Raw genomic sequence first — 23121 nt, 5'->3', positions numbered from 1 at the left:
GTCATGGAAGCAATTAAAATGTCCATCAACAGAGGAATGGATGAAGATGTATACCACAGAATACTACTCAGTCAGAGAAAAGAAGGAAATAATGCCATTCACAGCAACATGGATGGACCTAGAAATTGTCATAATGGATGAATGAAGACAGAGAGAGACAAATGGTAAATGATATTGCTTATATGTGGGATCTTGAAAAGGAACTTATTTACAAAACAGAAGTAGAGTCACAGATATATAAAACAAATTAATGGTTACCAGGAAATATAGGGGCAGAGGGATAAACTGGGAGATGAGACTGACATATGCATACTACTATATATAAAATAGGTAACGAATAAGTAACAACTACTGTATAGCACAGGGAACTCTACTCAATACTTTCTTTTTTGTGTGTGTGTGTCTGTGTGTGTTTTTTTTCCTACTCAATACTTTCTAATGGTCTCTCTGGGAAAGGATCTTGAATAAATGAGTAGGTATATGTATATGTCTAACTGATGCAATTTGCTGCAACAAACACAATATTGTAAATCAACTATACTCCAATAAAAATTAAAAACAAATAAATACAAAAAGAAAAGAAAGAAAAGAGAAGATTTCAAAAGCAGATCTGAAATGTAGAAAGAAAAGATGTAGGTGATTCTAAACAAACACTTAATAAGTCAATACCATATTTTAAAGCGGAAAGGAAAGATAGAAATTTAAAAATGGATAAAATAGCAGGAAGTTCAAAGGAGGTAATCAAAGTTAAACTGTTTTAGTGTCTATCTTTAAGTTAAATCTACACGTAAACATTTTTAGTTAACTATTAAAAGAAGAGAAATGAGTCCAGATGCTTCAAGCAAAGACAGAATTTTCATTCAACCAGGGCCCTAAAGTCTAGAACTCCTTTGAGAGGGCCTGGCCAAGAAGAGAGGATTAAGAGTTCTCTGGGGGTAATTATCACTTATTTTGCTAACAAAGGGCTTCCCTGGTGGCTCAGCTGGTAAAAAAAAAAAAAAAAATCTGCCTACAATGCAGGAGACCCTGGTTCAATCACTGGAAAGATCTCCTGGGGAAAGGGAATGGCTACCCACTCCAGTATTCTTGCCTGGAGAATTCCATGGACAGAGAAGCCTGGCGGGCTACAGTCCATGGGGTCACAAAGAGTTGGACATGACTGAGTGACTAACACTCAACTTTCACTTTGCTAACAAAGGTTTTAAGTTGCCTTCTCTAAATTATGATGCTGTGGAATTTTCCAAACCTCCTCAGAATTTAATCTTCCCAAGACAGATTCCTTCTTCCCTTCCCCAAATGCCATTTCTAGCAGGCAAATGCTTGGACCCTTTTTGCAAATGAACTAAGAACCATCCCATTGTCCCACCATCTGTCCTACTCCTCACCTCCTGAGTGTTAGTCTGTGCAGACTGGTGAGAGTGGCCACAAAAAGCTTATTAAAATCTATAAAAACGTACACTGCACTTTGTCAGTACTTGCCTCTAGTCCCGCAGTGTTTGTTCTCCATTACAGTACTTAAGAAAATCTGAGGAGGTCATGTATTGTATGAGTTTTTTTCTATTCAGATCATTTAATGACAGATCATAATTAAACATAGTTATGATAAATCATGAGTTCTTAATAACCAATGTAGGTGAAAACGCTTTATTTAAACATTACCACCAAATTCACTTTATATGTCTGATATGGAAAAAAAAGTCATGGGCAACAGTGATACAGACATTTCAGTTTTGATGCCACAGACAAGGCTCAGAAACAACTGGGCAGGCAACTATCATGAAGCGGCTTTCTGACCTTTCTTGTCCTGCTGTCACTTCTATTCCCTTGTTCTTTATTCCCACAAAGAAAAGTTTCATTGGATAGGGCTTAATACACTTGTTAATACAGAGTGACTTTTTTGGAAGCCAAGGTAAGAGACAAGCTATTTGTAGCTCTTTTAGCCTTCCCAAAAGAAATGGGCCAGACTACATGGACCTGTATCCAGCCTCACCCCAAGCCTTGGAATTCTGAGTCTACAGGAATTTGTTATTTGGCTCAGAAATTCCTTCTCAGGAAGGATTCTAAAATCTAAAGCACATTTTTATCAAAACCTTTTCTCAACTCCAGCATGGCTAATGAAAGTCTCCTTGAGTAGAACTGACTTCCTTTCACAGCAGCATTTGAGGGCCGATGCTTGGCAAGATGAAGAACCCACAGTGCTTGTCTCCACAGGTTCATTCCAGTGATGTCATGAGTGAGCATCACCTCCAGGACTCTTCTCCCAGATGTTGGGCTGATTCCAGTCCCACAAGTATTGTAGGAATTGGAAAGAACCCTTGAGAGACAGTCAGAAGGCCTGGCTCTATGATTTAAAAAGTCATTTGACAATAGGCACATCACTTGGCCTTTGTCATTTTCAGTTTTACATTATGTTTGATGGGACCAGCACATCCACCCTGCCTTTATCACAGAGGTCACTGTGAGGAATCAATGAGATAATGTATGTGAAAATGTTTTGTAAACAGTAATACACCATAGAAAAAATACAAACTTTATTCTTATCACCCTCCAGCAGTGCTAAAACTCAGGCTGCTGCTTAAAGCAGCTCACACTATCCTTGCTCCATCCTCACATTAAAAGTCCCTTACTCGAAGCTTCATTGAACAGTTTTCCAGGTGAAGAGGAGGAAGGATCCTGACAGGAAAAACCTAGGCACTTTTTTTAAGTACCTGGCCCCCATTTTGGTAAATTTGGATCTCTACATTCTATAAATCAATTTCAAAATCCTGTAAGATTGTGGCAACATTTAAATCTGATGTTGGAAGAATATGTAACATAGATTTTATTATTTTTGTTCATTCAATTTGGGTCTTAAGGAGAAAGTGTTGACCAGTCAGGCTGCGATTTGAATCTTTCAAAAAATAATTTCTTTTTGCCATTCCCCCAAGGTCTTGTTTCTTTCTATTCATGATCTAAGTTTTGCTCAGAATGACATCAGGGGAATGAGAAAGTTACCTGCAATTCCTGTCAGATCCGAGACTGTCACGACAGGATCTCTATTCCAGGACTGGAAGCGTTGGGAACAGCCTCCTAGGGTGGGTTCCTAGCCATCCTTTCTCTCTGCCTTGCACAGTGCTCCTACCCCTGGACCCTGGTAAGCCAGTCACCGCCATCCTCGTGAGACTGCTGGGGGCTTCACCACTGTCAGGCCCAAGGGAGGGTGAGCGACTGCACTAGGACATCTGGAAAAAAATATTCGAAGCCCAAGGAACCCTCAGGACTAAGTGTTTGGGGCACATGATGAGGTATGATCTAGTGTAAGATTTTCCAAATACATGTGATCACAGGACTCTCCTGAAATACGTGTTAAAAGTACAAATCCTAGCTCCAGACCCATCCTATTAATCTTCTGCGCAGGGCCCAACACTACATTTTTAGCAGCAATCAGGTAACTTATATGGTTAGACAATTTGGGAAAATGCTAATCCAAAAGAAAAGACTCAGTTAGGTTTTTGACTTCACTAATAGCAGCAGTGGTTTATTTCTCCATCTTTAAAGAAAAGAGGGGCTGGGTTACAACATGATCAGTGGCCTCAGCCTCTCTCAAAGGCTGCCTAAGGTCTGACTGGATTACCTGTATGAAGTCTTTCAGACTAGAAATATTTACAGGTGTGGCTAGGTCTAGATGTTTCTTAGGCTAGAGCGACAGCCATTTCCCATGCCCAGTTTGCACAGTCTGCCTGGTGTGGAAAGGGAGATGGGAGAACCATCATCTCTGCAAGATATTCCCTGTGTGAGTGAAGGTGGGCAGCAATACTCCATGGCTGCAGAACTGAACCCCTGGAGGAGCAGATGGAGAGCACCCCATGAGCGCCAGGTCCATGGCAAATGCTCCTAGCTTCCTCATGAGTTTCTGCATAAGAAACTAGAGAAGTTCATCTACCTGGCACCTGCCTCCTTGGCCCCTCATCCAACGCGTCCCTGACTCAGCTGTGACTCGCAGGCAAACACTCTCCGGCATCACCCTACCCAGCCCTCTGCCTCTCACCCCTCCCCATTCTAACTCACCTCTTTCAGCTCAGATTTTTTAATACTGGCTTTTCAGATCACTAAGCATGTCTTTAAATAGGATGAATGGACAAATACACACAACACTTAGATATCAAAATATACCCATTTAAATAAAAAAACTTTAATTCTCTGGGTTTGTTGTAATTTATCCATAGCAATATTTCATATTATACGTATAAAATCTCCCAATTCTTTCTTGGGGATTTCTTGTTTCCTCTATTCCGTTGCAGGGTCCCCATGGACAGAGTGGGCTTTCCGGGTGGCTGTGGTAAAGAATCCAACTGCCAAAGCAGGAGACGCAGGAGATGAGGCTCAGTCCCTGGGCCAGGAAGATCCCCTGGAGGAGGAAATGGTGACCCACTTCAGTATTCTTTCCTAGGAAATCCCAAGGGCAGACGCGCCTGGCGGGCTACAGTCCATAGGGTTGCAAAGAATGGGACCTGACTGAGTGAGTGAGCACACACGCATGCATGGACAGAGATCTTGTCTTACACAAGCCTAATCTTTTACCCCCAATAAAACAAAGGAAGGAAGCTAACATGTGTAAGCACTTTCTACACAGGACTAGTCAGGGGGAAAGGAACAGAAGGATGTGCTAAGAAAAGCCAGGGTGCTGAGGATGGCCAGCTTTGCCTTGACTTGTCCGGTCAGACTTGTCTCCTGTCCACATACCCAGAAATGACTGTTTGCTCTCTTGACCAGAAACCTGGAGGTCTGAGTGATGTACGCAGCCCTTCCGAGGACAACCTGGTCCCATGGACCCAGGTTACTTCAGTAGCCTGTTATCATCTTTGTATTTTTTATTTTCTGCCGGTAGTTTTGTTGCCTTCAGGTTTCCGATTTTAATTCTTTCCCATGGCTCCCTTCACCAAAATCACAAATGCCCCCGGCTAACGAAAGCAGTATTTTTGGTCTCTGCAGCTGGTGCTATGGGGCTCTTTGGTGGTGAATAGTCTGACACAGTGCTCCGTATAAAGAAATAATAACTACTTCAGCTACCCAAGATTCTCCAAAATTGCCTGAGCAATTTAAAATCCAAAGCTGGTGACTAAGAATTGGTGTTTTAATCATCTTTTCCAGTGGAAATGGGGCCCAAACAGACAGATGAGACCTAGGCTTTCGGACGACAAGGACACTAGCAAGTCTATAAGCTCAGCACCAGGGTTATGGCTTGTGTCTTCCAGCCCTTGGAAGTGCCAGCAGTGGGCTGAATTGTCCTCCTGGTTCAACTCATACAGGCCAAGGCCATTATGAAGTCCTTTGGCAGGCCAGTTCTACCCCCAGCAATGATATCAACTCATCCTTTTGACCCTCACCCAGCCACTTGTTTATTTCATTGCACACACAGAACTGGTTTGGAAATGCCAGGAATTAAATGGACATCAGTGCAATGGTACTCTGAGAAAAGGGCCTTGCCCCAGTCAGGTGGTTCCAGAGAAGACCAAAGAGATGCTCAGGAAGAAACTTTCTTCAGCAGTTGTCCACGGATCCACAGACAAAGGATGGAGCACTGCTGAAGCAGAGGGACACAGAGACCAAGCAACACTGTCTACCAGTGATCTGACCTAAACAAGCATCCCATCACAAGAGTGTGGGGTGGAAAGCTTTGACAAAAGTCTATCCAAGAAAGTAGGAACTCGCAGTCACCTAAGGTCAGAGAGTCTGGGGTTTGGGGGTTAAATATTCAGACAAGAAAAAAAAAAGTCAGCTTTTTCCTTGAAGAAAAATGAATATTTAAACAGTGGACCAGCTGCTCATGCCTTGAGTTACAATCAGCAGTTTGGGCTGGGCTCAGCTAGGCAGTTCTTCTTTTGGTTTTGGCTGGGATCACTCATGTTTGCAATCAGCTGAGAGCTGATAGGCTGCCAGTTAGGGTGATGGGGGTAACTGGGCCCTTTTTCTCATCATGCAGCAGGCCAGCCAGGCTATTTACCTGGTGGTGATGCAAGGTTCCCCAAAGCAGCAAGAGAGGACAAATTTCCTCATGCACAAGAATCTGTCAGTTTCTACTTCTGTCACATCTGTTATTAGGCCACTGGCTAAATCAAATCACATGGCCAATCCCAAATTCAAGGGGTTGAGAAATAGACTGCACTTCTTGATGAGAAGGGAAGAGTTTGTAGCTTTTTTAAAAAATTTAAACAATCTATACAAATTATGAAATCCAAAGAGACCTAGGCAAAATCTATCCTTTAGGCAGGGGTGGGAGTAGAAAAGGGCTTCCCAGGTGGTGCTAGTGGTAAAGAATCCACCTGCCACTGCAGGAGACGTAAAAGAAGCAGGTTTGATCCCTGGGTTGGGAAGATCCCCAGGAGGAGGGCTTGGCAACCCACCCAAGTATTCTTGCCTAGAGAATCCCATGGACAGAGGAGCCTGGAGGGCTATGGTCTATGGGGTTGAAAAGAGTCAGACACGACTGAAGTGACTTAGCATGCACACACGGAGTAGGAAGTGCTCCTTCCTGAGAAAGCAGTATCCCTCATCTCCCAAGAGCATCTAGAGTGGCAGCCTGGTGATGCCCACTCCACACTCAGGTGTCCTGGAATGATGAAACTGGGATGGGCAGGAACAACTCATGGTAAATGAAGTATAAAACACACAGAAGAGCCAGCGGAGCCTGTAGAGGAAATGGCCCATATTCAACATATAGTGAGACCATACATTCTTTTCTTCTTAGATTCTTTCTCATTTTTCTTTCTTTTGCATTATTCTTTTCTCCTCTTTTTTTCCCCCCCTCTTCTCTTTCACATGTGTATCTTGGGCATTTATCAAAAGGCACCTGATGATAACCTAATCAGAGTGCAGAGGGGCATGGGGCTCTGTGTGTGGCACCAACCTGTGGACAGCCCAGGAAAGGGGAGGACGAGAAGAGCCCTTGATGTCCAAGACTCACGTCGCTATGACAAGAGAGAAAAAGCAGTTCATGTTCTCAGAGTGGAGAAAGAAATACCACTTTGACAGCTCTTGTTTGTTCCAGCCAAGAACTGTCATTCAGAACAGCAAATTGAAGTCATTTCTGTGATTGTCCAGCAGGTCATGGTCACTGAGCTCACCGCAGGCCTGAATGCAGTGTAACAACAGTCATTGACTAGTGACTGGGAAGTGACGGGGCTAAAAGGTGTATTTTGCCTGAAGCTATCTTCTGCTGCTGTGGGTAAAGGCCTTCTAATAGTAGTAATCGATTCTGTCTCTAAGCCCAGCACAGGAGGTATGGAAAAGCAGACTGTAGCACAGGCATTATCTGGAGATTAGCAGTCCAGAGCTGACTCTCTTTCAGAAATGGAAAAGGAATCCTGCTTTGGCTAAGGGAGGAGACAGGGCAGGATGAACTCTGGGTGATAAACTCCATGTGTGGGAATGTGTTCACCTGTAGTTGTTTTCTTGATAAGTTTCTCAAACTAGTTAGATGGGCACTGAGGTTTGGAATCAGCCTCCCTTAAAGGCTGCCCCCCATCCCTTGCCAAAGCAAAGATCAGCAAATCTTCCAAGGTGGTGGCCCAAGAAGGTCCCGGGCCTGCTGGCTCTTGGATTTGTATCTTGTCCCCGTGTTCTGTTTCCAATTCCCAGTCATTCAGAGAGTTGTCTTGAAAACAAATATCAGACCACAAGGGACATCCTGGTTGGAAAGTCACTCTGGGGAAAGAACAGAAAAAGCTTGATGAAAGAAACACAACAAATGGCTCTCTGGGAAGAATCCACACCTGTGCAGAGCCTAGCACACTCTGACTTTTAGGACATTTCATTAAGTTTGTGACTACTGCCCCTAAGCCTCATTTGGTGCTGAAGCCAACATGCATCTCATAGAACTTAGTTCCACGACCACAGAAAAACCTCTCACCCCTTTAGGGATATCTAAAATGTTTACAGTTCCACAACAGTTGGTGTGGATGGTGCACCGTAAATCTGACATCACCTGAAAGTTCCTTCTCTACTCACAATACTTGGGTCATTGCAGGTTTTGTTTTGGAGGGGTTAATAATCATGCCAGGACCTTTTTACGTCCATGTTCTCTCCCTGTATTATACACTAAAGCAAACGTGCTGCTGGGAACCGTGAGAAAAACAAAACCACGAGAGAGGCAGGCAGTACCACCCAGCCTTGGAGAGGGCCTCTGGAGCACAGAGGCGCCCTGGAAACCCACAACGACCTGTGATTGTCCGCCAACAATCTCTGAGGTTCAGAGCTCACATTAGGCGGCTGCAGGATTCACTGGGCAGCTCTTGGTATTTAGAGGGAAAACAATAAAGTCTAAATAAGGCCACTTACACAAGAGACAAATGAGTTGGGCAGGGAAGGAACGATTTCCTTCACATATACAGGCATAGTACAGTTTACACTCAATAAAACGTCAAAGGAAAAAAAGAAGTGAGCTGTCCTTCATAAATACCAACGGCTACTGACCTCTGGAATGTGGACTCTTCCGGCATTCGATGCAAGTTACAAACCCTCACTCTAAAGGGAGGAGGCGGTAGGGAGGAGCGCACATATAAGCATGCATAGAGCATAGATAGTCCCACCTCAAGGCCTGTGGTGGGAATGACCCCCTAGAATCCCTGATGCCAAATGCTTCTTAAAGCTGGCCATTAATGCTAATCTGCTGCACCTACATATCTGCTATTTCTGCTTTTTTTCAACGCTCCGGGCTCCACGTCCAGTTACTTCACCTGGTCCTGCCTGGGTAGAAGGAGGTGGGGGACAGAGCAGCCTAACATTCGGATTCCCCAAGCAGGAGGGCCTGCTCTCTCCACCCGGGCCCCACCCGGCGTCTGCGCATCTATGGCGGGCCCTCCCGCTCTGTTCTCCTTCCTCCCCAGCCCCGCGGCCCCGGGATGGCGACTGTGCCCGCCGGCCCCCGGGGAGGCAGCCTGGGCCTCACCGTCTTCTTCACGGGTGTCTCCTTCTTCCTCTTCTTCTCCGAGTTGCTGTGGTAGGGCAGGTCGCGGCCGCGGTAGGACGGGCCCCGGCTGAGCTCCAGCTCGCTGTAGGGAGGCAACGTGTCGTCGGGCGTGTCCTCCTCGTCGTCCGGAGGCGCGCCCGCCTTGTAGGTGGCCGGCGGCGACCAGGCGTAGTAGGAGGCGCTGCGAGGGCCGAGCTGCGAGCTCAGCTTCGACGGCGTCTCGAGGCTGCCGCCGCGGCTGGCGCCCTCCGGCCGCACCTGCCTCTCCAGCCCGGATCCGCGGAACGAGTGGTCGTACTTGGGCGCGGTGCCCGGCGTGCGGCTCACCAGGCGCGGCAAGTGCGCGTCGTCCGGCGGCCGCCGGCGCGGGGGGCTGTAGGACCAGCCGCGGTCCGCGTCGGTCAGGGGCTCCCGGCTGCGGCTCCGCGGCCCATAGTACTCCTCCAGCGAGCCGTCCTGGTAGAGGCTCCCGTGCGCCCGCGCCTCCGAGCGCTCGAAGCGGCTCCCGCAACGGAGCTCCTGTTTGTTGCCGTCTGCCCTGCTGGACCGCGGGCCGTAGGAGTCGGCAAAGGCCGCGAGCTCATCCATGGAGACGGCCGGCACCCCAGCGGCGAAATTCTTCCGGGACAGCATCTCCGATTTGGAGCGCTGCTGGCTGCGGGCAGAGGAGGCGCCGGTCAGTCCTTGGAAGGCCCAGGTACCCAAGACCTGTCAGACGCGCGAGGCAGGGAGCTTGCGCTGGGATCTAAGGATCCCATCGTGTCGGGCCTCGCTCAGGAGTTTGCGCGGCCGGAGACCCGGCTCTGCTCCTGGCTGGATGCATGACCCCAGGCGCCTCTCACGCCTCAGAGTCACAGCCAAATCAAGGCGTCCGTCCATCTGGTGCGTTAGCGTTAAGGATTAAGGGGTTGTGTGAATAAAACTACTTTGTGATCTACACGGTGCTGAAACACACGTGGGGCCTTCTTTTGGCCACTATGGTATGCCCTCTGGCTGACAGCCTCCTGACTCACTTCTCACACCCTCAAAGCCGGCATGGGCGATGTGGCCTGCTGTCCAAACAGCTGTGGCCCACGGAGCCCTGTGATATTTGGTGATAAAGAGAGGCCTTTTCCTTCCTCAGAGCGGAGGGCAGGTTACCTCGCGGGGCAGCAGGCCAGAGGGACCCCGCAGTTGGTGCTTTGAGAGAAGAGCAAATCTACTGTCCTTCAATATAAAGGACAGGTGAGTGGGGAAGGCGCTATCAGTGGGCATCAGCCACACCAAACCAGGCACACATCTTGTCCCTTCACATTCACTGACCACATGACCCTGTGTAAGTTCTCAGAATTTTTTAAGTTTCAGCTTCCCCAACTTAAAACTGGGAGGACATTGATAGTGCCTGCCTTTTAGAATTATGAGAATCAAATCCAACAGTATAATTGGCATTTGACCTTTCACAAAACAAATGATCAGAAATGAGAGAGATGATGGGTGGGGTCTTTTAGAGGTTATAAGATAAAGCATATGAGAAGGGCAGAGAAATGTCAGCAGGGCTCATTAAGGGGTCTAGAGTACCCTCTTCAAAGAGCCTTGACTGACTACTTCTGCACATGGTGCCTCGTGTTCCCTTGCTTAATACATGTGGGAAAGGGATGTTCAATAGCCACAGAGAGATGAGGCAGGATAACCTAGAAGGGCAGACAGAGCCATTCTCGGATCCTTGCAGCCTCAGACCCATCCTGCCTCCCAGCTTTTGCCTCCTCGCACCCAGCACCAGAGCTGCCTTGCCACAGTTACCCTCACCTGTGCCTGAAGCTCTCCCGATCCTCTTTGTTATACTCCACGGCCGAGGGCCCCCGGCTTGCCCCACTGCTGCCTCCCACGACACCTGACCAGTAGTCAGGATTGCTCTCCAAGTCCCCAGACACAGGGAACTGCTTGTTTCGCATCTGATGGTAAGATTGGCGGAAACTGCTGTCCTCCTCATGCAGAGAGCTGAGTTCCGAGATGGTGTTGTTATCTGCAAGGACAAAAACGAAGCATGACAGAGCTTTCTACCTGGAGGACAGATCAGGAACTTGGTTAAGGGCTAAGACTGGAAGCTTTGGGAAACTCCCACCCGAGGATCTCAGTCCTGTCCAGGGTGGGTTGTAGACCTGAACTAATGGTATTTGTGTTCTCAGCTCAGCAGGAACTGGCTTCAGTTGGAAGCCTAGTTGCCTACAGAGAGGGAGGCTTCCCACATGCTCTGTTCTTGGAATAGGAAAACAATTGTTATTGTTCCACCTAAGGCAGGCTTTCCAGAACTTAGGCTCTCTGCAGCTGGTCTCCTCCTAGTATATCATCATCCTTGCTCAAATGTTTTGCTTCTTCTTGTTTAAATCAGTGATGAGCCATGATGATCCCAGGCATGAGGCAAAAGGAGCAAAAAGAGAGAAAAGCCATGGATCACAGTATCTTCCCTGCTGTTATCTGCGTCCCAAGATGGAGCCTTCAGAGCCAGTCCTATGCCGTGCTTCACATGCACCCCATCCCAGCTGCTGCTGTGCCCCTCCCCACAGAGCATGGAGTCCACAGGACGAAGAGAGTGTGCACACTCTGCTTCTGGATGTTCATCCAGGAACCTGGAATATTTTCCCTGAACAGTACCAAGTCCATTTCTGTGGCTTGAGTAGACCTCTTCACTCCCCAGACTATTCCAAGTATATGTGGCCATGGATGGCCAGGATAGCTGTTTGGAAGTGTAGGAAGAAAAGGGGAAGGTTAGGTTGCACTTATGGTCTATGGGCCTCCACTTATGCTCTGGTCCCAGCCCAAAAATGTAAAAAGGGAGGGGATGGTCATAACTTTCTCATTTTTTAGGGTGGCCTAAGTAGCTTTTCACAAAAGCACTTGTGAATAAGGACCTTTCTGGAAAGGAAAAAAAAAAAAAAAGAAACTATTTATTTATAAAACTTTGAAATGGATTGAATTTCACATTACTTAAAAAGTAAATCTAGCAAATCTATTTGTAATGTAACTGAATCCATTTGTTTTCTAAAAATCCTTTGAACTTCAAACTATTATCAAAATCAACAATTATAAGGCGTAGGGCCTGGCTGCCGAATGAGAGGTACACTAAGATCAGACGTGGGAAGCACAAGTGTGCGTCAGGTTCCCCTCTACCTTATCTCCTCCCCATCCCCAACAGTCCTTAGAGGGGCAGAGGAATTTTGCTGGTTCCCACCCCTGAAGGGAAGGGAGGGCCTCCCTGCATGACATAAACACAACCTCCTTGTCCTGTTTGACCAGGACACAGGGCTGCCCAGGAATGCCATTCAGTTTGGTCATGTGATCAGTTGGTTTTGAATTATAATCTAAGTCTTTTCCTCCTCGCAAGGAGAATGGTCTAGTGCCTGCCTATTTTAAAGGGAAATAACTCAGATCCTATTGATTAATAAAATCTAGATTCTTCCTTTTCTCACGATGCCAGTGAATTCCAGTCTTCTGGGAACCATACAGAAGAGAACTTTAAAATGCACCAAGTGTGTTTATTGAAAAATTACATTATTGGCTCAGAATTTGCCTTAAACTTCAGGGAATAATGGACATTTTTCATCTCTTCAGATAGTGAGGAAGAGATGTTTCTCCATTCATATGATGGATGGTCCAGGCTGTATGCTGTTCTGAAACTTCTGCCACAGTGAACATGAACATCAACATCCCCCACTTCAGAGACACCTAATAATGGAACTCTAGGGCAGGAGAGGCAAACTTTTCCTGTAAAGGGCCAGATAGTAAATACTGTAGGCTTTGCAAGTCTTACTGTCACAACTGTTCAACTCTGCTATTGCAATATGAAAGGAATCATAGATAAGACAAGTAGATTGGCATGGCTGTGTTCCAAGAAAATTTACTTCAAAAATAGGAGGTGGAACATATGTGCTCTGGGAGCTGTGGTTTGCTGATTCCAGACTAAAATATCCCCAGAGTAACCCCCTACTTAAAAAGAGTAGGTGAATGAGGATCACACATTCTGGGAAATTCATGGGCCTGACCCTGAAACTCCCATTTCTCACAGAATCTATTACTCCTTTGCCACACCTGAAACTAGGTGTGGCTCATTTTATGAGATGAGATCTTCAAGACTATCCCATGGCCACGATCCACCCCAGGGTTTACTTTGCTCTTTAGGGATAGAACCTCTCAAAGTAAAGAGAACTTAGATTTCTACTTTATCTCTGTGCAGTTATTATAATGTGAACCTGCAGGTTCCAGGAGTTCTGGGCTCCAATTCTGGCACTGGTTACTTTCCGTCTTGGCCTCCCTTTCCTCCTCCATAAAATGAGGGAGGTAGATTCAACAATCTCGGTCTCTTCCAGCTCCAACATCCGAAAGTCCTAAGAGTTAGAAGGCTGTGATCTTTGAATATAAACTGCTACTGCAGCCATGGCACCATCCACAGTTGGCTCCAAAGTTTCTAGTTGAGCAGAAAAGCACAGGACGGCAATCCGCAGACCTCGGTTGTAGTCCTGATATTGTCACTTCAACCTTCTGGGCTTTTGTTTCTTCATCTGTTGACCCAGGCCACCCCTTGGACTCTAAGATTCCTTCTGGCCAGCCAGGCCTTTGGAGACCACTTTAATCCAGGCTGACGGGAGACATCACCTAAACCGGGATCTACCCTTTATTTCTAACCTCTGTTTTTCCTCTGAGCTGTGAGTTCACAGATTTCCTCCATGGGCTCTTTCTCCGCGAACTCTGACTATCTCTACTGTCTGTCCCCTTACAGGGATCCATGACAACACTGTTACAACTCGCTTGTCAAGCGCAGTGACATCTGCATTCCTGACACTCCAATCTGGAGATGGTCTTTTTATAGCCAGTGTGGTGGGAGGAGGTAGCAATGGATGCAACTCAGACAGGATGAAATTAGAGTTGCAAACTGGGAGGAATATGTTGTCCTTAATCTGAATAAAGTTCCTCTAGTCTGGGACTGTTTTCCCAACAATGCCATTGAGTCTCGGGTTGGTTCCAAGGGAAGGAGGGTTCAAAGAGAGAAGCGTAGTGACCACATTCCCACTCCTGCCAGCACCTCTGGTAATTAGCCCATCCATGTCAGACCTGCCCTGTGTTGCTTTTCATGATAGATACTAATCTGGAGTCCAAATCAAGAATCAGCTATGTCAGCTGCAAAGTCTCCAAGGTCTGTGGGTGAGTTAAGGGTTGGGGCCCTGCTGCCTACAGACTCAATAAGTAAAACATTCTTTTGACTTTTTGCTTGCCCCTCAGTCTCTGCCACTGGGTATCTGAAAGGAATGTAGGCATCTTTTTTACGAGATTCATTTGGCAGACTTGTTCTTTTACTTTCATTGATATGGCAAGTTGGCAGTTGGACTGTCATTCGAGGCTAGGGCCTTTCATGTTGGAAAAAACTGGGCCTTTCATGTTGGAAAAAACTGATACTGAAGCCTCCACATTGTAAGCCATTATTTTGAATATATTTTAAGGGAAGTAGTAGGGAAAGGCTGTTTTAATAAAATGGTTCCAACCCCACTGCACAGCCCAGCAATACTGACTGCCCCATGCAAAGAGGCAACAGAAGCCAAGATGGTACATGACTGAGCTATTCTTTTTTTTTTTTCAATCCTATTATAGTTTATTATAGGATATTGAATACAGTTCCCTGCTACCACCCTATTATTCACACCAGAACCCCTTTTTCTTTCCTCCGTGTACTCAAAGCTACTTTCTTTAGGGTGGTGTCACCAGCACTCCTACTAGTTCTGACCCTGAAAGCTGAGGGCTCCCCATGTATGGTCACCCCCAAATCCCTTTTAGCATGATGCACAGATCACATAAAACTAACAGATGCTCACATCTGCTTCTCATCCTTCTGGCTGGATCAAACTGAGCCAGCTCTTTCTCGACATAGTATAAGACCTTCATGGAGTCTCTCTCTTTATCAGCTTGGATCCGGTAACCTTTGCGAACTGTTGAGAAACAAACAAGATAGCAAGCTGAAAAAAGTCAGGAAAAGGTGACTTCCATGTAACTTACTGGTCAAAACATGGGTCCCAGATTTAACAGCTCTTTCTGAAATCACCCAGAAATAGTAACCTATTCTTCTATATATGGAACCATACCCTTTACCAGATGGCTCCATTAGAATGGAGGATTGGCACATCAACGAAAAATTCTGTTCCAGTAACCTGACCTCTCCTTCCTACTTCCTGACCTCTTACTGCTCCACTTAAAGATCATCTTCTCAAAGTCTGGGGGAGTATACTCACACTAAAAAAGACCACTTTCTAGACTAGGGATACAGATCACTCTACAGTCTGAGGATCATACCTTCACTTGGTGGAAGCACATGTAGCTTTAAGACAGATACCCAAACGTCAGAGACCGTCACACAGGTGGCCTAAAAACTTGTAGTTGCCTGGGAGATTGTACAAAAATTCCATAACTAGGTGATGCATACAAGCTAATATTAGATATGCAGGCTTTACACACATTAGAACAAAATAAAATGCAAAATACATGGATTACTAGTTATGGTTCCATTATTATTTCTTTAGCATTTTCCCCTTAGGAAAGGGAATACCATATTTTAGACATGATTAAGTCAACCTGCTGCAGTGTGGTTACAGGCAGGTGCTATTTTCAGGGCTTAATAACAACAAAACAGAAATAAAGCATGAGAGAGAATACCATCCTCCACATTATCATTATTCATGGTGTCAGAGACAAAGGCTGCTGAAGCCCGGTATCACTTAAGCATCAATCTAATGCAATACTAGCCCCAAGGGTGATCAGACACAGGCAGATCTAATACTCACAGATAAGACAAAGAGAAAGGACTGGGGTGGGGACAGAACAGCAAGGGTGACAGACAACACTTGCGGGCACTGGAACGTGCCAGGCACTGTGCTGCCTGCCTTCCGTGGTCACTGAGTCCTCAAAACTGCATAAGGAGTTAGCTATTGGCAGTCACATTTCACGGACGAGGAAACTTTGGTTCAGAGAAGTTTTATAACTTGCTCAGCAATAAGTGGCAGTGCTGGGACTGGAATGGAGTCTGAAGGAAGCCCAACCACACTGAGCTTCTTATCTGTCTGGAGTCTGGGGCCAGAAGCAGCAGAGAGAGACAAAAGGAAGACAAAAGGGAAGAACCCAGAGGTGGACCTTGGGCATCCGAGGCACTATCCTACCATGTGGCCAGCCAGGACCATACAATGGGGATGGAAGCAGATTCTCTATTCCCAGAGCAGGGAAAATACCATAAAGAAACCAAACAACTGCATGCGTCTCTGGAGAAAGTTCTGCGTTCTGCTCTCTGCTCTCTGGTTATGTTCCCCTGCTGTGGACATAGCCCTCTACACAAGCATGTATGTGGAAGATTAAAATATCATCTTTCACCGACTCTAATCACAGCCTTGGTGTTGAAAACTGGGAAGACGCCCACACACCCATTTGCAGGTGCACTGGTTTTCTATATAAGCACAGGATGGGCAGTCCACATGCAGCTTCAACTGTGGAATTACTTAAAAAATTAATGAATCTCAGCACACGCTTTTTAGTGACACCTTCTCCCAGAGGTTAGATCCTTAATCCTTATGCAGAAGCAATTATTAGCAGAAATGGTTTTATTTATCATCCTCCGCACCCTTCCATCTCTGCAGAGGCGTTTACAGAGAGGCACAGACAGTTCAATTAAAATGCAATTATCCCACGGAACTATGCTATGTCTGTTCTGAGGCATTTGTGTCTGATGGATAAAACACAGGGCTGGGGAGTGGGGAACTGGGCACCCTGTGGGCCACAAGGACCTCAAATAAGTGGTGACCTATCCAGGACTCAGTTTTCATGCCTACAAAATACAACTAATAATTTTCACCTTTTAAATAATCTTATAGGTCAGAGAAGACAAATACATAAACCAAAAAAGGAAAAAAAGAAAGAAGACAACAAAGACCAACTCAATGGAGCACTTTGCATTCTTTGTAATTATTAGGGACAGCACAAACAACATCTCATCCAAAAGGCTTTCTTTTTCTCTAGCTAGAAAAGTTTTCTCTTTTCTCTCTCTATCCAACCCCCAAATTACAAATCATTTACTTTGAACTTTCATCATATGTCCCTTAATATATTCCTATTTGTTTCAAATGATTTGTATAAATGTCTAATCTTCTGAAAGATTCTTGAGGGGAAAGAATGCTTATCATTCTAGCTCAGTGTAAAGCCCAGGATGGTGCTCTACACAGAGTATATTCATAAACAAACATAGTATGTTTAGTTGAGCTGAAATGGTGCCAGCCTGGGGATGGGTGTGAGGTTAATGCTTTCTTAAGAAAGATTATTTACAGTAGAATTTCTCTCTCTAGATTGTAAACTTCCTGAGATCAAGGACCAGTTCTCTCTGTGTATCTATGATTCCTGAGCACCTAGCATAGAGCCTAGCACATTGCAGACACCCCAAACATGTGAGTTTGTATGAATGAATGAATGAAAGGAAAATCAGGAATAGAAACTGTATTACAAGGAATTACAAAGTAAGGCAGAAGAGACATGCGATGGGTTTGTTGGAGAATTTTGAACAGGAAGGGGAAGCCTTGAATGGTAGCTTGAGGGAGCAGCAAGGTTTAGGCAAGTTTTGTTATTTTTATTGATGATTATATTTTTAGTCTGCTTCCCTAGGGGCTCAGAGGTAAAGAATCCACCTGCCTGTGTAGGAGATGCAAATTTGATCCCTGGTCCAGGAAGATCCCCTGGAGAAGGAAATGGCAACCCACTCCAGTATTCTTGCTTGGAGAACCCCATGGACAGAGGAGCCTGGCGGGCTACAGTCCATAGGGTTGCAGAAGAGTCGGACACAAGTTAGGGAATGTAAACAACAACGTTTTTAGTTAAGAAAAGGAGCATGTTTATAGGCCTTAAAGAAGGGGTCTACTCTACCTGCAGCTGTGTCTTTATCTAGGTGTTCTTACTATGTGAAGCACTGTTAAGGCAGACATTCAGTAATACTTAAAGGGGGAAGAGTACTGCTATATGGGACGGTGTACCAGCCGTCCCCTGGTGGTGAGAGAAGGCCGCCACCTCAAGCAACAGTTGGAAATCTCCCTTAACTGCAACTTGGATTGGAGCTTAGATTGCTTTCTGTGTCATTATAACAATTTACGCTCCTAATTATGACACAGACTGATCATGTATGCATAGGTTATTGTGCCTCTGAAAAGTCATAGTAACCATTCACAGTCTCAGATGAAGATGTCAGCTTTGCCTTTCAGTACTGGCATTATACAGAGACATTACTGTGCTATGTATTGGCTTGGCCAAAAAGTTTGTTTGGATTTTCCTGTAACATCTTATGAAAAACCTGAACAAACCTTTAGGCCGGCCCAGTACTTTCAGCTTTTATTCTCAGTCACACCAGCTCATAATTTCAGAAATCTAAATCAGTCTCCTTTGTCAAAAAGGACAGAGTGGAGCACTGGTAGACTCCAGAGGCATCGTCCGTCTGGTTTCAGCAGTTAGAAAGCTGGGCCCTTCTCCCTTGAAAAGATTTTTTTTTTTAATCAAAAGCTGTAAATTTGATTGGGCAGCACACTATAACTAATTCTCTCCTTGTGGTAGGAACTGACTCTGCATCACATATATGCTCAGGAGCAGAGAAAACATCAGAAAACCTTTCTTGATCCCTCCAAGCAGATGAGCCTTTGCCTTCTCTGAGCTGACATCAGAGATCAGTCTTATCACATGCTCCTTTCTATTTTTCACTCATTTTATTTCCATTCACAAGCCCCCCAAAACCATTCTGCTGGACTGTAAACTCCTTGAGAAAAAGTTTGTAGGCATTCATTAAATTTTTCTTGATTTGAAAACAGAACGGTGTCGGGCTGATTTTTATCTGTAATTTAGATCAGAGAACTCTCTGAGGTATGGTGATATTTTAAAAAGAAATATCCTACAATATTTAATAACAAATATCCTACAATATCTTTATTGGCCAAAGACCAGCATTTTTTGGAAAATGACTTTTTTTCCTGGTAATGTTTCAGTTCAGGGTCAGTGGAAGACTTATTTCTGTTTTGAATTTCAGCCTGGTCCAAGTCCTTTGGTTGGTGTGGTTTTCATACTTCAGCTCCTCTAATTTACTAGCCTCACCAACTTTGATTTTTACTGGAGAAGGAATATTGGGATATTCATTTTGATGCCAAATTTAAAAAATTCTTATTGTTAGAAGATTAGAGCTGATAATTCTGATCCAATTAAGATTCAACTATTTTTCAGCTAATTTCCCCTTTAATACCAAATCCAATTTGTAGAACTTGCAAAAGTGTCTGAGGCACATATCCATGGGTTTATAGCCTTGTTCTTCCTGTCCTACCTTAATAAGCTAAGGAAGACTGTTTATGGATAATGGAACAGCTGCCAGATTCCACCCCCAGGGTGATAGCAGCTCAGCTGTGGGAGAAGTGATGCTTAAAATTTGCATATTCTCTGTATACATACAGTAGGCATATATCCTTATTAGTTTGAAAAATGACATTTTAAAACCCTACTTGCCTATTCAGTTCTTTTGTAAGAAGGATGAGTGGAGACCAGGTAGATATGAAAATAAAATGGATTCAAGCAAGGGAAGAGAGGATGGCAGCAATGACTAGAATAGTTGAGTAGAGATGGTCCAATTCGAAGTTATTTTGAGAGCCTATCTGAAGGACTTGGTGACCAACTGGATGAGAGAAGTGAGGAACAGGGAGGGATAAGGATCAAGTCCCTGCTTCTGGTTTGGGCTACTAGGTGGATAACAGTGCCATCCGCTGAAATAAGAAATGCTGGAGTTGGTCTGAGGTTGAGAAACAGCAGATGAATTCCCTTTCCTAGATAGAGGTTGAATTGGAAATGCTTGAAAGACATTCAGGTAGAAATGTCCAGAAGGCAGTTGGATATGTGGGACTGAGGAACAGGAGAGAGGATGCACATAAAGACTGGCAGTCATCAGCATACAGATGATGACTGAGGCCATGCACAAGGTAAGATTTCCCAGGGAGAGGACCTTGGACAAAACAGAGACACCAACATCTAGGGGATGTGCAGAGAAGAACAGCCAGCATATAGCGAAATGGCTAGGGAAAGCTACAAAATACAGTGTTGAGGAGGGCAAAGAATATGAATGTATCATCAGGGGTGGCAAATGCTGTTGAGAAGTCAAGGGGGGCAAGCTTTGAGAAGCATCCATTAGATTTAGCGATAAGGCAGTCTTGGCAAGAGCTGGTCTTTGGAGAGGTAAAAGTGACAGCAAGACAGAAGTTAGCTGAGGAGAGGAAAAGGAGACATTAAATATTCAAAACTCTATCAAGAAGTTTATCTGTGAAGAGGGGAAAGTGGACAGGGACACAGCGTTAGAGGACTAAGGGGTTTTGCAAATTGTTGTGTTTTTATGCGAGAGATCTGAGCATGTATTGAATGCTGACAGGAAGAAATCACTAAAGAAGGAAAGGCCAGACACATGAGGTGGGAATGGGGTGGGATTTGGAGATTCAATAAAAAGAGAACCTTGACAAAGCAATGGACCCAGAGCAGGGCAGAAGGATACAGTCCTTTTTTTTTTTTTTTTGTAAAGAGGTAATAAATAGCTGCTATGAAGAATGGGAGGAGGAGTCAGGATTCCTTTTCTCTCTCCCCCATTTGGTAACTAACTGGCTATACTATATATAGCTCATCAAAGATGCCTTTTCAACTATACAGAACATTCAAAGAGTATTGTGTACAAATGTAATCTGAAAAATTACTGCTGCTAGATGATTACCCTAAAATTGAAGTAGCATAAAAATATAAAATAGGCTAAATTTACATCTTTTAAATCAGCATTTCTTAACACTTCTAACATTCTTTGAAAAACAATCTACATGGAATGCTGGCTTAAGCCACCTTTCTTAAAGGAGAAATAGCTAAATGCCATCAGTAATTCTGTCCATGGGACAATGAGTACAGAAATGTGCCTGGTAGGGATCATGAAGAATTCACTTCTGACTCAGTAAGCCAGGTAACATGAGCCAGACTAGCTGTGGTCAAAGCTAGTTGTGCATCCTCCCCTTTTTCCTGGCTAACAGAATTCTGACTGTTCATTTCTGAGGTGAATAGGTGTTTTGGCCTGAGAGATGAGTCTTGGTGGGTCCAACTCAATATGGTTTAGGAATGGAGACAGGACATAATTCTTGCCAATAAAATGACATGTAGAAGTCTGCTGGAAGGGAAGGAGACTTTTGGAAAAGCTTTCCTCCCTCTTGGGCAAAGAAGCACAAGGAAGAAGCGTATCTTTTCCATCTCTGAATGCATATAGTATCTGAGACTATGGCAGTCATCATGGGATCTGGAGGGGAACTAGTCCAGGAGAACAGAGGATGCACTCAGGATGCTGAACGAAAGATGGAAAGAAGCAGGTCTCTCAGTGATGCCACTTGAACTCTTCCATTAACCAACCCCAGAACCACCTTACCTTGGAATTTCTCACTATGTGAACTCATATTTTTTTCCTATTTTTTTTAAGCCACTTCTAACTACAGTTGGTTAGCATGGCAGGATGGAGTCAAAATGATTGAACTGCAACAAGCAGGAACTGGAAAAAAGTTGAAAACAGGAGAGAAGTATTTGCCTTCCTAAAAATAATAGTCATTTTATTACTACTCAATAAAAACTAAGGGGGAAGGGTCCTGGTGGGAAGGAAAGAGAAAGAAGATTGGGAGAAAAAGGCAGAGACAAGTCCTATTAATGCCTCTTTTGCCCTCTGCATCCTCTGGGAAAATGGACTGTATTGTTTTTATTTCTCTAATGCCCTGTGTGTCCTTGATGATTAACTTTTACTTCTCAGTCTATGACTCATTCCCGATCTCATACATCAGAATTCTACTAATAGTTTCTGAGAGAGAAAAAACACAAGTACCAATTACTCACTGAGGATTCCCACCCCTTCCATGGTGGAGCACTGACAGGTCACTAAACAAACTAGACATTCTCCCCCGCTTCCCACTGAAGTCTGTCCAGAGCCCTCCAGGGGAGAAACCTCTGTTTCACCAGCCCTGTGGCTCATTTACATCTAGGGATTTAAAAGTCACCTCCTAAACATATTCCGTACACAGTTCTGACTGTTAGTACTCTGTATAGTCCTGTTCAGATGCCTCCAGGAAAGCTCCATTTTAACGGCCCTATACGCTTCTACCCTTGCCTATAACAACAAATTTATCATGCCCTCAGTGGCGCTAATCATCATCCAAATAAACTCTCCTTACCAGGTATTTCTTCTCTGTCTAGGATATACACCACTAGACAACTTGGGCTCATCCTAAAGATTTCCAACATCCGATTGCTTGCTCTGTCAAAGCATCTCTCAGATTTACCACTCAACTCCCTCTGTCTGCATCATAATGTCCCACCTGAAACCTATCAATCACACCTCGGCTCAAGGTCTCCGGTTCTCCTCTGTCCTACTCAGCACTTTGTCAGCATGTCACCTCGCCACTCAGGAGCCTGGCTGCAGGGGTTCTCAGTTACTATGGCACCAACCCAGGCTCTTCTGGAGGGGCTCCAAGACCCTGCCTAATCTAGCTCCACCATATTCTTCCATGGTCTGCCAGCCAGACCAACAAGCTGGTCAAGCACACACACTGTTCTTTTAGCTCTGGGTTTCCACTATGTTGGCCTGTGAGTGTCTCTGCTTTCCTAATCCTTCTCACACCTCTAAGCCTGGGTCTAATCTCACCTCCTCCCTGACGACTTTGTATGCATTCCAGCTCTTTCTTCTTTGAACTCCCAGTACATACACTGTAGCACCTAATTGTCTAGGAAAGGTCCATTCTCTTTGCCTGGCTGGGCCATACTGCTGGTTAGACAAACCATGTCCTACACTTCTGGGTGTTCCTCAGAGGACCCGGTAAAGTCCTGAGCACTAGACATGGAAGAGATAACTATTTATTAACTGAATGATCAACATTCAGAGACAATGATCAACACTGTCTCTCTTTCTTATGATTTTAGTTATTGTGGGGCCCAGGAAGAAAGCAAGGGGCAACTATGTCCTATAGCCCTTGGCAAGCTTGACATGCATTTCAGGAGATATCTGATCCAGCTGTCAGGATCCCATTTCCAGAATGGAGATACTCATTTTCCACAGAAGCATCACTGAGCTGACGGTTCTTATCAGCAAGGAGTCA

The 23121-nt window shown here is 44.9% G+C and overlaps 1 protein-coding gene across 6 annotated transcripts in view; it reads right to left on the bottom strand.

Annotated features, from left to right (window-relative positions):
- Window positions 1–1630: 1630 nt before the first annotated feature.
- ILDR2 (immunoglobulin like domain containing receptor 2) overlaps window positions 1631–23121 on the bottom strand; it is a 68459-nt gene continuing 46968 nt past the window's right edge. For 4 of the 6 annotated variants that reach the window (XM_043450273.1, XM_043450303.1, XM_043450288.1 and 1 more), the window contains 4 exons: window positions 14788–14901; window positions 10733–10949; window positions 8927–9602; window positions 1631–7683 (listed from right to left, as the gene is read on the bottom strand). In XM_043450273.1, the coding sequence (XP_043306208.1) occupies window positions 7648–7683; window positions 8927–9602; window positions 10733–10949; window positions 14788–14901 (1043 nt within the window). In that variant the 3' untranslated portion in view covers window positions 1631–7647. The remainder of the gene's footprint in view (window positions 7684–8926; window positions 9603–10732; window positions 10950–14787; window positions 14902–23121) is intronic. The other 2 variants (XR_006266112.1, XM_043450295.1) reach the window with 2 other exon arrangements.

Source organism: Cervus canadensis, chromosome 2 (assembly GCF_019320065.1).
Source record: "Cervus canadensis isolate Bull #8, Minnesota chromosome 2, ASM1932006v1, whole genome shotgun sequence".
NCBI classification, from domain to species: Eukaryota; Metazoa; Chordata; class Mammalia; order Artiodactyla; family Cervidae; genus Cervus; species Cervus canadensis.
Note: the sequence above shows the minus strand (reverse complement) of the source record. Positions and strands in the feature narration are given on the sequence as shown.